This window comes from Arachis hypogaea, chromosome 13 (genome assembly GCF_003086295.3).
Source record: "Arachis hypogaea cultivar Tifrunner chromosome 13, arahy.Tifrunner.gnm2.J5K5, whole genome shotgun sequence".
Lineage (NCBI taxonomy): Eukaryota > Viridiplantae > Streptophyta > Magnoliopsida > Fabales > Fabaceae > Arachis > Arachis hypogaea.
In genome coordinates, this window is record NC_092048.1 from 18,257,523 (window position 1) to 18,273,308 (window position 15,786).

The 15,786-nt window shown below is 30.8% G+C and overlaps 1 protein-coding gene, 1 long non-coding RNA gene and 4 other non-coding genes across 6 annotated transcripts; all 6 read left to right on the forward strand.

Annotated features, from left to right (window-relative positions):
• Positions 1-3,120: 3,120 nt before the first annotated feature.
• LOC112737548 (peroxidase 39) lies at positions 3,121-6,477 on the forward strand. The gene is made up of 4 exons (XM_025787498.2): positions 3,121-3,532; positions 3,616-3,807; positions 4,353-4,515; positions 5,432-6,477. The coding sequence occupies exons 1-4, from the start codon at positions 3,323-3,325 to the stop codon at positions 5,839-5,841; spliced, it is 975 nt and encodes a 324-aa protein (XP_025643283.1). The 5' UTR covers positions 3,121-3,322; the 3' UTR covers positions 5,842-6,477.
• Positions 6,478-10,193: 3,716 nt separating this feature from the next.
• Positions 10,194-11,186, forward strand: LOC112737549 (uncharacterized). The gene is made up of 2 exons (XR_003168994.2): positions 10,194-10,324; positions 10,839-11,186. It is a non-coding gene; the product is annotated as an uncharacterized lncRNA (long non-coding RNA).
• Positions 10,425-10,524, forward strand: LOC112739682 (small nucleolar RNA Z157/R69/R10). Its single transcript, XR_003170618.1, has one exon. It is a non-coding gene; the product is annotated as a small nucleolar RNA Z157/R69/R10 (small nucleolar RNA).
• On the forward strand, positions 10,633-10,717 carry LOC112739684 (small nucleolar RNA R11/Z151). Its single transcript, XR_003170621.1, has one exon. It is a non-coding gene; the product is annotated as a small nucleolar RNA R11/Z151 (small nucleolar RNA).
• On the forward strand, positions 10,832-10,943 carry LOC112739686 (small nucleolar RNA Z152/R70/R12). Its single transcript, XR_003170623.1, has one exon. It is a non-coding gene; the product is annotated as a small nucleolar RNA Z152/R70/R12 (small nucleolar RNA).
• LOC112739692 (small nucleolar RNA snoR80) lies at positions 11,097-11,223 on the forward strand. Its single transcript, XR_003170630.1, has one exon. It is a non-coding gene; the product is annotated as a small nucleolar RNA snoR80 (small nucleolar RNA).
• The last annotated feature ends 4,563 nt before the right edge of the window (positions 11,224-15,786 follow it).

Below are 15,786 nucleotides of genomic sequence, written 5' to 3' on the forward strand. Positions count from 1 at the left end.
TATAGGTTCATGCATGTAACCAACTCTCAGTGAACATAACGTTGATCAATAACAGAATCTTAACCAATTCTCTTTGATCTCTCGACCTTGTCACGGTTAAAATAGTCCTTTCCTTCTTCACTAATACTCTGCCCTCATGAATACAGAGAATTCTAAAGTACTTAAGTGGAACATTCAACATTGAGTATTATAAATGAAATTCAAAGGATTATATTATGCTTATTAGTTAATTTTATTATGTTGTATATATGTACAACAAAACAATTAATAATTAGTAATAGATAACTATAATAAACACAGCATGTTTATTCTCCAGCCACAGCCAGCAGCCACCATTGCTATAAGACAAAGTGCAATGCAAAGCAACTATTCTTTTTTTTTTTTTCCCCTATTATTTCATCATCAATTGCACATTGATTCAAACAAAAGAGAACAACAATTATATTATATGATTTGTTCTCATGTAAATTAAATTACAAGCTAATACGGCCACCACGCCCCTAGCTAGTTGCTTGAAACAGAAATCCTGCCTTAATTATATGAATCTTTCTTTTAAAATAAATAAATAAATAAAAATTCTTATAGTATTTGTTTCATGTAGCTAATAGCTCCCGTATTTCGCAAACTATGTCACTTTTTTTAATTGATGGAAATTAAACTTATTATGATTGATTAATATGTATATGTGGTATTGTGAGATTCAAGACTTTGGTGCAATTTTGTATGAAATTCAAGTTATATTCCATTACTCTTGATTAATTAATTAGCTTTATATACATGCATAGATACAGTGTTTTCCTTTTCATATACTTTGCTTAGAATTGCATTTACAATTTAAAAATTAAATTCATGTTAGATAATGTGCGTTCAGTTAGTTCTCTCCTCCTATATTCTTTGTTCGAAAGTAACGAACTTAGCATGTTTAGAATATAAGATGCATAAGCAAGAAATGTTGGTCACACGGCACATGCTTCTCTGCACAACATTAGCACAAATAATCTCTGATCTCCCTATACATAGTTTTGACTTGCAATTTTTAAACCTTATCATTGTAATGCTTATTATACTTAATTCACGTGTCTTGGTAACATGCCAACAAAGCAATTTTATCAATCAATCAAGTTGTCATTAACATTAGCAAAACACACACAGTTTAGACTTGAGATACATTTAACTATGTTATTTTCTCTCTCATTTTTCTATAAAACATGAGTTTAATTTTCACTGTTAATATTAGCGGTGGCTAGAGTAATGCATATTTAAATTTCACTATAACTTTATGAATAATACTACATATCTAATTTTTTTTAATTAAATCTAATTAAATTAGTTTAACATAACAAAAATTAGTTATAACTAACATTATTTCAAATCTTATTATTTAACTTGATTGGACTTGATTTATAAAATGATTTAAATATGTAACATTATTCTAATCTTATACATACATGAATACAGATTTTTGACCTAAATTCTATTTGTACTTTAAATTTCTTAACCTAAATTTATACCCGGTCTATAAGAAAAAAAACATATATATTATTTTCACTTAAACATAATATTTAATTCATTCACATTTTATAATATCAAATATTATTTATATATTATTAATAAATTGAATTATTAATTTGATGACACTAAATAATTATGCAAAAGAAAAGAATTTAAGTTTAAATTTCCACTCAGTATATTAGCTCTTTGTAAAAACAATAATGAGAGTAAAAATATAACAATGTTAATTATGCTAGCTGCACATAAAAAATAACCACAAAATTAACCATAAATATAAATATATGTTAAAATATAAAATACACATTAAAAATAAATTAAATAATATATATATATATATATATATATATATATATATATATATATGATAATTAGATTTTTGTTTTTTGTGCACATAGATTTTTGAAATCTAATTGTTAATTATATATATGTTCTCTAAACTTTCTCTACAAAGAAGAGAGCATTAATGAAATAGTAATTTAGAACACTAGAGGTTAATAATTAAGCTGGCTGCTCTCTTAATTAGCTTGAATCCTACCTCTAAATATACAGAATTTAATACTCTAATATAATGACCTCAATTACTAAAGTAAATTCCCGGATATACTACATACTATATAATTTGTCTCTATCTTTGTCATCCTCTAAATATTAATGTATTTAAAATTCATGAATGATTAGGATTATACAACTGTATGTGTTGTTCACCAACTCCCATAATTTATGTGTTATGTTCTCATTTCTTATCCTAATGTGTCCACCATGTGTATCAACAGGAAGCTAAGTTAATTTAATCCAAACAAGCGATGTCTCAACTGTGTCATATGATATTGAAGGTCCATTGGCACCTTAGAGAAGTATCAGTCAACTCTCTATTTCCCTTAATTAAAAGCCAAATTAAATTAAATTAATTTATTGTTAGAACATGCACATCAAATCCTCCAAAGCACATACATTAACCACCGCAAGAAACTCTACTGAACATTATATAAAATTTGAAGATATATATATACAACGTCCAAAAAAGAACGTGATATGGCAAGTTTGATTATTAAACAAATTAAGGGTGAATTATTATTCGTTGTAACTTGTAGATTATAGCTTGGACGTGTAACGAAGGGTTTAGAAGCCCATATACTACTTGTTGGAATTTTTAACTTAATTATCCTATAATAGAAAAAGGACATGCTGCCTAATTATTACACACCAAATTATTTTATGCACACAAATTATATATGATTTTTTTATTAATTACATGTGGTCATGCATATCAATGATATTATGTGACTTTATTTATAATAAAAAATAACAAATATAAAGATTAAGTCATATATATATAATTTTATGTATGTATAATTGTATATCTGTACTAACCATTTATGAAGTGACTAGATTTGTTTAATAATGTACAATTATGCCATAAAAAATACTGCAAAAAAATTCATATAAAATATGATTGACTAATAGAATTTAAAAAAAAAAAGGTTTACTCTGGCTTATAATTTATATATTATTGGACAGTTAAGATTATTATTATTATTATTATTATTATTATTATTATTATTATTATTATTATTATTATTATTATTATTACTTGAAAAGATTGACGAAGTAACATGAGGCATTACCTTAGCACATGTGATCGAGATAGCTAGCAGAAAAGACCATTTCAAAATGTGAAGAGTTAAGAGCACTATATATATAAAGCAATGGAGAGGGAACTTGCAAGAAACAACTTAATTAAAACAGAACAATAATCTTCCGTTTATTAAGTATCTATCTTTATAGTTACATTGCCATCAAGTACACGAAAATGGGAAGCCATAGCTACATGAAGGTTTGGATCCTTTGCCTAATAGCATTAATTGGAGCAACACATGCTCAATTGGAACTTGGTTTCTATTCCAAAAGTTGCCCAAATGCAGAGAAAATAATTTCGGACTATGTTAATGAGCATATCCATAAGGTTCCATCACTCGCAGCGGCACTCTTAAGAGTTCACTTCCATGATTGTTTTGTAAGGGTATGTATGAACTTTCTTCATCTATCATTGTTCTTATTTGTATTTGAATAATGCATTAATATAATGTAGCGGGTTGTGTTCAGGGGTGTGATGGATCAGTGCTTGTGACGTCAACAAAGAACAATCAAGCTGAAAAGGAAGCACCTCCAAACCTTACTCTAAGAGGGTTTGATTTCATTGAAGTATTAAAGAGCGTTCTTGAAGCTGAATGCCCTGGAGTTGTCTCTTGTGCTGATATTGTTGCTTTAACTGCCAGAGACTCTATTCGTGCTATTGTAAGCCCTTTTTCATTCTATACCATTTTCTGTGTACCTATATTTATCAGAATTTTATACCTATGAATCAATATAGTTTGCACTCACATTTTTTTAGAGTTTGCACACATTAATTAATATAGTTTGCATTTACATCTTTTCGGTGTTTGCATGCATAAATTAGTAAAATTTATTTATTAAAGATAATTTAGTATTTATACTGGTCAAATAATAATAAAAAATACTAAAAATTGCTTACCCCAAAAATTTTTCATTATATATTTTAGAATAATATTACGAATCAACATTTTTAATCAACTTCCTTTTAAATTATAAATTATAATTTTTAATTTAAAATTATAAACCTAAATTCTAAATTTGACTAATATTTGGCTAATTAAAAGTTAGTTTTTTGTATGCAATAAATATATGACATATAAGCCAATGAGTTATAAATCAAATGACATAGTCTTCCCATACTCACTTAAAAGGTCGCGAGTTCGAGTCTATATATATATATATTTGTGTGTGTGTGTGTGACATATAACCTGGATGCATTGATGCAGGGGGGACCTTATTGGAATGTTCCAACAGGAAGAAGGGATGGGCTGATCTCTAATGGAGCCTTGACCTTACAATTCCTTCCAGCTCCATTTCACAACCTCACCACACTCATTGGACGCTTTCGCCAAGTTGGACTTGATATCAAAGATCTTGTCGTGCTCTCTGGTAATTCATGCAAAATCCTAATTTTTCATCATTTTTTGCGTTATCATGCATAAATTAAATTACCAAAGTAGTATTTTTTAATCTTTTCAAATTAAAAAGAACCCTGGACGAAATATTATAGTTAGAAATTTAAAAGATCAAGATTCAACGATTTTTTTGGTGACTCGATTCAACAAATTATAATAAAATAATATCTTTATACATAAAAATTGATATTGGCTTAATCAATTTATTGTTTAATCGGTTTTTACACGATCAAATTCTTAAATTCAATAAACCTAAATAAATTATTAGCTTTTTTTTATAATTTATCAAACTGACTATTTCAGTATGATTCTCCTAAATCCTAATTATGGTTCTGGAATCAGATCGTCTTAGTTCACTTTAATAAAAAAAATAGTTAACAAAAAAATCAGTCAAAGAATAGGTATAATCAATAAAAAATAATAAAATAATTGAGCCGATTAAAAACTTAAGTTACTTAAAAAATCTTTTTTCAAATATATATATTTATTATGAAAAAATGTAGGAGTCAACTACAATATAGGATAATCTTTTATATCTTTAGTTTTGAAATTCAAAAAATTACGGTAGTGGAGAATTTTTTTTTTCTTTCTTATAGCAGATCTCTTATTTTTCAATTAGTTGGCTACCCTCCTAATTGATTTTCTAGTAGAACTGCGATTCTGTTAAAAAGCCAATTAGAAAGGTAGCCAATTACAGCCAACGAAGTTGAAAAATAAAAAGTATGTTATATCAAAAAAAAAATCTTTCACTATCCTAACTTTTTGAATTTCAAAACTAAAAATACAAAAGATGGGCTTAAATTGATGTAGGTTGTAGTTAATTTCCTAAATTTTTTAAAAAAATCTTGTGTTGTATGTGGATGCAAATAATAGTTCCCTAATTTTGTCAGGTGCTCACACCATTGGCATTGGGCACTGCTCAACAATCGCAACACGACTTTACAACTTCACCGGAAACGGCGACGCTGACCCGTCGTTAGACTCCACCTACGTTCAAAATCTCAAGACTACCAAGTGCAAGAGCATCGCAGACCAAACAACTTTGGTTGAAATGGACCCTGGAAGCCGCAACTCCTTTGATCTCGGCTATTACAAGCAGGTTCTAAAGAGAAGGGGTTTGTTCCAATCTGATTCTGCTTTGTTGGATAGCGTTGCCACCAGGAACATTATCAACCATGAGCTTACTTCTACTGACACCTTCTTTAGGGACTTTACTCTTTCAATGGAGAAGTTGGGAAGGATTGGTGTCCTTACTGGGACACAAGGAGAGATCAGAAAGATATGTTCAAGAATCAATTAAAAAAAATTTACTATCACAAGTTTCATATATCTAAAAAAAATGTTAATGGTTATAAGTGACCAATACCTTACATTTTATTTAGAGAATATATTTTTTTAGAGATATGAGACTTGTAATATCAAACAAAATTATCTTATCATAATTTATAAATTTCACTGTCTATCAAAGTTTGATAAACCGTGAAAGAATGGTTTATTCTTGTTGCAAACTTTGTGTTGCAACAAGTGCAACAGAATAATCATTGGTAAAACATTTGATTTGTACGGTATTCTTTCATCTTCAACACTGTTTCTTTCTTTTTTTTTTTTTTTGGGGGGGGGGGGGGGGGTTTGGTTATCTATGCCAAGGCATCTATACAAGTGGTATCATGAATCATCAAATATATAGTATAAGATATATACTATACGGTTTGGGATGGGTGTATATTTCTTTTATGGATGTATGTTGTGGACTTGTGGGTACATGTTTGGTTGATATATTTGATAGTTTTTTTTTTAATAGGTTTGATGGAAAAATAATTTTCTTGTGGTAATAAGAAGCAAATTTGAGAGGGGAAAATAATTTGCTGTTGTTTTGAGCCCCTCATGCTTAAAAGTTATTTTTTCAGTGAGTCAAATCATCTGTTCAGTTATTTTATTTGATTTCTCTCCTCATAGAATCAATGTTACCGTCTCATACCGTTATTATTTTATTTTTTTAAAATAAGTAATATAAAATTAAATCTTAAAGTGGTCGATAATATTTACGAAATATTAATTTCCTTCTTAACTTACCAATTGTATTTTTTATGTCTTTGAGATTAAAAAAATACATTTAGTTAATTTCTTTTCGATCAATTTCGTTGTTATCAATAGTAACATGACAGTGACATAGCAAATGAGTGCCACGTTAGGTAACATAAAATATTGTCGTGTTAATTTTGGCGCTAAATTTCTCAAAAACGAGGTTGTTTCATGAAAAAGATAGTTAAAACATTGAAACTCCAAAACAAAATGATATCATCATCTTCTTCTCAACTAAAACATTTTGTGCTTAAAATTCTAGAGTCTGTGAGTGCTCTTTAGAGTTTGTTTGGTGAAGCGATTTGGGTTTCTTGAGTTCATTGATACCCTGTTCATCATTGCCATTAGTGATTAAAATCATTGAAGGAAATGAGCAAGAATTTTTCGTAAAATCTATTGACATAATGGTAAGTGTACAGTAAATAAAATTAATTTTTTTCATCTTTTTCAATTTAAAGGTATATGTCATTGTGGTTGTTAGTTCGGTGTTTTGTATAGGTTGATGAAAATATTTTAGAAGTAGATTATTAGCTAGAGTTTTTGTGTCTTGTGTGGATAAGGAATTTTTAATATGCTCTGTTTTAATTACTAGTATGTATGCAGCAAAGTTAAGAGTTAATATAAAAGAACTCAACAATAATTTTTATAGAAAAACTCACATTGTAATTGAAACATCTAAATAAGAATTTATTTGGATGGGTATCTATTTTAGACCCCCCGAATACAGGATGTTAACCACAATCACATCATTTTGACCCTTGCAAAGCTTTGCCACAACTTGAACTCCTCGTTCTTGATGATCAAATAGAGTTTCTTTTACTCTGTTCCAAAATGCACAAAAAAAAAAAAAAAAGAAGATAAAATGCTATTACAATTAGGGTTAAAAAGAGAGATAAAGGATCAAATTAAGTTAAAAGAGTTTCAATTATTAACTTATTTAATTACTATATATTCTAGAGTGTGACATGTCAATGGCCATGGAAATAAAATTAGTCAAAAATAAAGTAAAGAACTAACTAAGTACATTTTTTATAATCTCGAGAACATAAAGAATATAATTAATGAAAAATAAAATTAGTATATTTTATGAATCTCAAGACTATTTTAAAATTTAACTCAAGTAAGATGATATATCACTATTTTACAAAAAAAAAAAGTAAAATAGATGATAGTAATATACAAAACAAAATATAATGCATGCCCAAAAAAATTACACCACCAAAATGAAAAGAATAGCATAGTTGTTAGCCGGTTTCCAATAAATAGAAAGTTCAGGCGGTTCGGTTTGTTCATCAAATTGTATAAGGAATAAAACCAACCAGAATTGGTCCATGATAGAAAAAATCGTTAAAATTAAGATGTTATAGTAGTAGTACTAACTAATTTTATGTTTATCTTTATATTAGTTATTTTTAAAATTTGGGACTTAATTATTTTTAAAATATTAGTAAAGATATGTATTTTAAATTTTAATTTTAGGTTTTTAATTATTTTATATTTTATTCATATAGGATTGATTCTATCGGTTCAACCAATAACTCATTGGTTGAATTAATAAACTAATAATTTAATCAGTTCGATTATCGGTTCGATTCTGACAACTATAAAAAATAGTATTTTTCTGACTAGTAGAAATTGTATTAAGTTAAAACAAAAAAAATCTTTTAAAAATTTTGGTCTACAAATAATATTTTTAAAATGTAATATATGAATAAATTATGTATATAAATTAATTTCTCTCTAATATTATGCGTTTGTTCTGAATGGTTTTATATTATATCTCTGTCATGTTTTACTTTATGTAAACGGTTCCGCTACGTTACCAACAACATATCTGTCAACTTCTACCAACTCTTATTTATAATTGTGTTTCATGGAAGTGTGTTCGTGGATGTGTCTAATAAAAATGTCTTTTTTATAGCTGTGTTTAATAGAAGTGTCTTTATAAATATATTTTCTGGATGTGTCTCTTTATATATGTATTTAAAATATATTAATTATTAGACACATCCACGAACATACTTCCATAAAACACAATTATAAATAAGAGTTGGCAGATAATATATTAGTACCCTATACTTTTCCTTACGTAAATTATTCTGAGATGTAGTGATTTATTTCTTACAAGTATAAATTATCTTAAATAGCAATTATTTAGTATAGCTCGTGAATGAGTAAATTATTCTAATTCAGAATTATTTAGGGTCCGTTTGGATAGGTTTATAAGTTACTTTTTTTAATTTTTAACTTATAAAAGTGTATAGTATTAATGTTTGGTAGGGGTGCACATGACCCGGCTCAGTCCGAAGGTCCGGCCCAGTCCCGAACACTTTAGGGGTTAATTTGGTGTGATTTCATCGGGTATAGGGCCGGATAAGAGTCTTAAAAATAGACCCGGTCATTATTTCGAGTCGAGTCCAGGCCATAGCTCGAGTCACCCGAAGTCGGCCTAGTGGCCCGGTCATCATACACAATTAATATTTTGTGTTATTAGTGATGGATCATGACTATTCTTATGTGGAATTTAAGTATTGTAAACCTTAATATTTTGTGTTATTAGTCATTATAAGACTATAAGTTAATGTTTTATGTTTAGAATGCATAGGACTTTAGACTAATGCATAATATTGTATTATTTGTATTGATTTAAATATTTGGTATTATTAGACAATATTAGTATTGATTGTGGTTATGCTTTAATTTTGAAGGGTTGGTTCTTGTTATATTTTTCTAAGTGAATTTTACTATGTTAAATAATGGTTGGAGTCTTGGAAATTTGGATATTTTTACATGCTAGCTTATAAGAAGGTATCAATGTAATGTAATATTAACAGCCCGATTTTTACCCGGTATAATTGTGGCCCGAAAGTGTATTGGTTTCATTAGGTCTAGGGCCAGGTTTGGGTCTAATAAATAGACCCGGTGTATATTTCGGGTCGGGTCTGGGTCACAACAAATCTGACTTCACCCGGCCCATGTGCACCCCTAATGTTTGGTACAATTTTCAAAATAAAATTGTAACTTTCTAAAAAGTTATTTTAGTACTTATGGAGAAGTTAAAAAAAATTACTTTTCTCATAATAAATTTTTTTATTATTTTCTTTTAAAATAAGTACTTTTAGAACTAAAAAATCAAATACAAAATAACTTATTTATAAGTTACTTTTAATATATGCATTTATTATTTAAACTATTTTTTTAAAAATAACTTAATTAAATTGTCTATAGGCCTTAGTAGAAAAGTAAGACTTAATAAATAGAAAAAATTTAACTTGTGGTAAATTTAAAAGTTTTAATAAATTACCATTTATTTTAGATCTTATAGTCAAAATTTATTATTATTATTATTATTATTATTAGGGTTTTTCACTTTTTTGACACAAATTATTATTAGGGTTTTTAATTTTGAAAATTTTGTAAGAAAAAAAGAAAAAGAAAAAAATAGATTGGACGAGTAGCAGGAAGTTTAAATCCAGCCCACGCGACAAAAAGGGCAAAATTTTTTGTGAACCCACAAGATAGCCGCCACAAACTCAAATGCTCATAAACCCTAATTTGTATCTCCTCACTCCCCTTCCTTCCCTATATAATCCAACCCAATTGCACTTTCTTTCCATCTCCCTGCTTTCGCAGCGATCCAAATGTCTCTTTAGGGTTTCTTCACCACGCTTCACCGTTTCGGATCTTGAATTCTCACAAAGGTTGCAGCTTTACGTGTTGGGCGTTCTGTTTTCTTCTCTGTTTTATGTTGTTTTTCGTCATTTTTTCCACCTCTCCCAATTAAAGTTGTGGTAATTTTGGTTCCGTGCTGTGACGAAGCAATTTTTTGGACTAGAGTTTCTGATCTGGGATTCTTCACCCCGGAATTTGATTATTAACCCTTGGCTGTCTGAGCACACTTCAAATTATTTCAAAATTTTAGGGTTTAGTCTCTGCTCTATTTTCCAAATACTACCGTTTCAAATTTTCTACAAATTCCGTTTTTGATGAACTGGTTTGAGAAAAATCTGGGCTTATGATGAAAATATAATTATCTTAGCGGATTTCAGTGAGATTTCATATCAATGATCTGATTGTTACACACACTGAAGCCTTTGATTTGTTTTAATATGAAATTTTTCACTTACAAATGTTTATTTTCAATTGATATTATTATTATTATTATTATTAATTTCCGAAGTGGTGTCAATTAATTTCACACTTGATTAAGTGCAGTGACGAGATGAAAACACTGGATGTGTTTTTTGAGCAGTGGACGTTACCGTCAGGTTTCGCCGTGAGCTTAATTTTTAAAAACGACTTCTCCTTCTTCTGAGCACTATAGTTATTGATGAAATTTGCATAGAATAACAACATTCAAGTGATTTTGGGAATTTGTATGAATGTGAATGTTTATTTGTTCATGGAATTCTCTGTGATGTTTATAATGTGATATTTGGTTATTTACTACTTAAGAGTTAGATTGCGTCCATTACCAATTCCAAGGGATTTTATGTTCCTCTTGGTATAATGGCTCGGACGCCATATTTATGTTGTGGTTATCCTGATTGGTGGTTTTCTTAATCCGTACCATTTTATCCTGGAAACGCCACATACATTCCTGTTTCAAGAATTATATTAATTTTAGCTGACCTGAGAGGCTGAAACGAGACGAGGCTCAAACAAGATTCCTGTTCTACTGGGTTTTGCACGCACATTATTAGTTTATCTGAACTAGTATGAGACATACCAGCATGTAGCCATGGACACTAATAATCTATTAGTGATTGGGACTCAAATCATAATAACTCAAATAACACGGATTCATAAATACTATTTAGAAAAACCCAAAAAATATTAAAAAACATAAAAAAGCGAAAAACATTAAACTCAAAATAATCTAAATTCAAAGTCTCTTGTGGTGTTGCATCATTCCACATCTCCGTTTGGAGTTGGGATAGTGATGTATATATCATCGTGGCGACAGAATTAATGTTTTCCTAAATCTCAACGATAAGATTTATGGAGGGATAATTACATCAGTTCACATGGTTCAATCAAAGGACTCATCAAAAGTTGAAAGCCATAGTTGGAAACTCTTGCAATGGGGGACTAGGAGTTGAGTTTTATTCTTCATTGTTTCCTTGGGAATGGAATTGATTTCAAAGAAAGGATGTTCAAATATTCAAGGGCTGCTCATTTCATCACAATTATTAGGGACGATAGTTTTGGGAAAATTAAGATTGAATGGAGAAGGTATGAGTTGGATGATTCTGACCGAGAGAATATGAAGGAAGGACTAAAGCAAACGTTGCAGATTTTAATAGTGATGGGTGCAGGAAGTAATGACCATAGGATCAAATGTGAAGTAATGTGATCTCAATATCTTGATGAGAAGATGAGAAAAAAAATCGTATGGAGTCTTCTCTCAATCATTAATGGCTATAATACTTATATAATTAGTGATTAAAAAATTAATAATAATTCAATTATCTTTACTTATAAATAAAAGTTATAAATTATAATTGTAAAGAGTTAGGCTACGTTGGATATAATAAATGTGCTAAACAATGAAAGAGTGTACTATTTTTTGTCTATCTTTAAATTAATATTGAGTGCATAACGTTATAAAAGGATGATGACTCTTGTTTATCCTTTCTTTCATATAGATATATAGCACTTTTTACCTTCTTGATCATTGAATTTCATATCTCAAACTAAATGAAGAGTAGGTGCATCCATGTTTTTACTTCTTAAAACATCATAAATATGATTTGTGAAAGTAAGAATATAATCAAATTTTTGCCACTAATTTTCACTCAATTTTTTTTGTAACAAACTCAACTTTGCTAATATTATCTTCCTTGTATAAAGACCGTTTCTCACTTATAACCATCTCTTTGAGTTCTTGCTTTAACAACCTAAATCTTTTGAGCATCACAATGGTAGAGGCAAATTGAGTATTGCAACATTAAGCAACTTCAATAAATTAAATTCATTGAAAATAGATAATCTCATATGATGATTAACAATAAAGTTTTTTTTTATATATAAAAGAAACATCTTCAGCAATTTGAGTAATCAATGAGCATTTTTCATAAACAAAATTATTCTTCTCTATATTCTTAGCCGCACAAATGTCCTTTAAAGCAAGACTGAGAGTATAAACAACACAAGGAATTCAATAAATATATGGAAATTCAGCTTCAATCAATAAATCAACTGCTTTACAAACTGGCATATTGTCAGCCACAATCTGCACTACATTTTAGAGACCGACTTCTCTTATCACATCTTTTATTTTCTTTGCAACATAATCCTGTCCTTGATCTCATATGAACAATCTACAACTTTTAAGAAGAGGCCTCCTTTGGGAATTACTCCATTCATCACTTACAATGTTTACTCCCTTCCACTCCATGAATTTTTGGTAACCTCTAACATTCTTTTCGCATGTTGCTTTTCTTTCTCAAGTAAAGTTGTCATCAATTTATTGTATCCAAGAGGAATATAACCATCAATATAATTATTGGCAGCATAAAAAAAACTTTAACAAGAGAAAGATTTTGTTAAATGAAAAGGTAATTCAAATGAAAAAAATTTTCTAGCAATATGTAAATTTAGAGTATTCTTTTTCTTTATTCACATTAAAATCATTCACTAAAGGTCTAGTAGTTCTTCTTTTTCTTTATTCAAATTTACTTGCATTAGATAAGGGTGAAAGAGAAATTGACTTAGGCTTTTTATTTTCATGCAACAATGTACTTTCACTATCAAGTTTCTTAAAATGTTCAAACTTTGTTGATGTAACTTTTACACAAAATCTAATTTCTTTTCTTAAAATCTTCAATAAATATACTCTTACTCTAGTGTAAGAACCACTAAACAAGACCTTGTAAAATTTACATTGAAACTCAAAATTTTTACCACTTTCAATCTTTTCTTTCTTTATTGCAAATTTTCATAAGGACTTATCTACACTTTCTTTAGAATCATTTTGAACACTCTCTAAACTCATCTCTCATAATCTTACAATAATTAAGAACAAAAGTTACTTTTGCACAATTTAATTTCTTTTGTACAAAACAACAACAAAATGTGAAGTATTGGAATTGATGATCACACAATAGCAGAGATTTAACTCAACAATTGATGCATAAATGATAAATCAATATGGAGACAAGAGAATCACAGAACAAAAACAGAATCAAAGAGAAGCTCAGAAGTACAGAGCAACATAAAATTACAAAACCAAAATTTGAATTATGGAAAAAGAAAAATTCTCTCTTACTTGAAATGGAGGAGGCAGGCGACAACCGGAGAGACGATAAACTCCCACGGCGGCGAGCACGGGTGAGCAAGGAGCCACAACGAACACCCACGGCAGCGAGCACAGGTGAGCAGGGAGCAACGACGAACATCCACGGCAGCGAGGAGCAGATGCTGAGATTGAGAGAGTGGGTGTGGAGAGGCCGAAAGGGTGTGACAAGGATGACGATCACCCGTACGGCAGCGAGACCGAAGGTGGCGACAGACCGGCAATGACGAGGAGAGGTTGAGGGTGTGGAGGCAAAGAGGATGGAAGGGAAAAAGTTAGGGGTATTACTAGGCTTTTTTATTCATATATGCATGAGAAAATCATTATTTCCCAAAATGCGCATGGATGAAAAGTTTGATCAAAATGCGCATTGCCATTTCAAGGTTACCACCCACGAAATGGAATTACTCTCCATTTCAAGCCTGGTTCACACGAAATAGACATCACATATCACTTCACCAGCCACGAAATGGAACAACCATATCAGCCAGGGCAAACGCGAAATAGAGGCAGGGCAGACGCAAAATAATTCGTGTCAGGACACCTTCCAAGTTGCGGATGCTGCACACGAAGTGGAAAACTCAGGTGGGACACACGCAAAATGGGCACCAGATTCTGTTGTACCACACACGAATTGGAACCAAAGTGAGGCTATATAAACCCTTCTCCAGTGGAAGTGATGCCACAACTCCAATTCATCCTTCTTCTACTTCTTCTTCGTCTCTGTGAATCCCATTTTCATAAATCTTGGATTCATCCACTTTTGTTGTGGAAATGGGTTCTGAACACATGTATGTGATCTTATATCCGAATGGAGAAATTTCTCATATAGTTGAGGATGTAACATTTATGTGTAATGACCCACTTTGGATAATGATTCCTCCACAATCATCCTTGCAACAACTAAAAAATCTGATTCTGATGAATACTGGATTAATTGGAAAAAAAGAGATCAGTAACCTGGTTTACAGGATGCCAGTTGCGGTAGCCAATTCGTTTGTTTATCAGAAAATGTAGATTAAATCGGACCAGCATGTTTCGATGATATTTTCATATCATCGTAGCATTGCAAGCATCTATTCCATGGAACTTCGTATGAAGCCGCAAGATGTCGGTGGTAGCTCATCTAGTTCAAATAATGTGGAGGAAATGTGAAATTTCGGTGCAGCTGAAGCCATTCCCTTTTTGGAGTTTGGTAGGGCTCGGAGTCCCTCTTTTAACGCCTTCGTGACGCCGGAACAGAATGTAGAAAATCCTCACGGACATCCCTCCCTCACCACCCATGTTGCATCCCCAGAAGGTATTGTTGAGGGGTTGGCAGACTCGTCTGATGAAGATGAGATTGAGGATGATAGCGGTGAGGAAGCAGAAGTTGTTCTTGAAACCCAACCACTTCATGGCGAAAGGGTTATACTAACTCGGGCCGAACCGGTAATTATGATGGGGGTAGGCAGTGGATCCAACAGCATTCCCGGCCACTATCTTGCACTGAGTCTTGGTCCAATGAACTTGACTATAGCGAAAGACATACCAAGCAACTATGCTTTGACCGGTGAGATGGAGCTGAAAATTGGCTTGAAGTTCCTGAACAGAGAAACAACGATGCTTGCTGTTAAGAACTATAACATTCATAGAAGTGCAGAATACAAAGTGGTAGATTCAGATCAAACTCGGTATGTATGTCGATGCAAACTTTTCGGTGACCAATGTCATTGGATGGTAAGAGTTGCGAAGACGAGGGCTTCGAGATTTTGGGAAATCCAAAAATACCACGAGCCTCACAGTTGTTTGGCAACTGCAACTTCGCAAGATCATGCTCAACTTGATAGTAATGTCATATGCCTTCATGTCTTCCCCATGGATTTG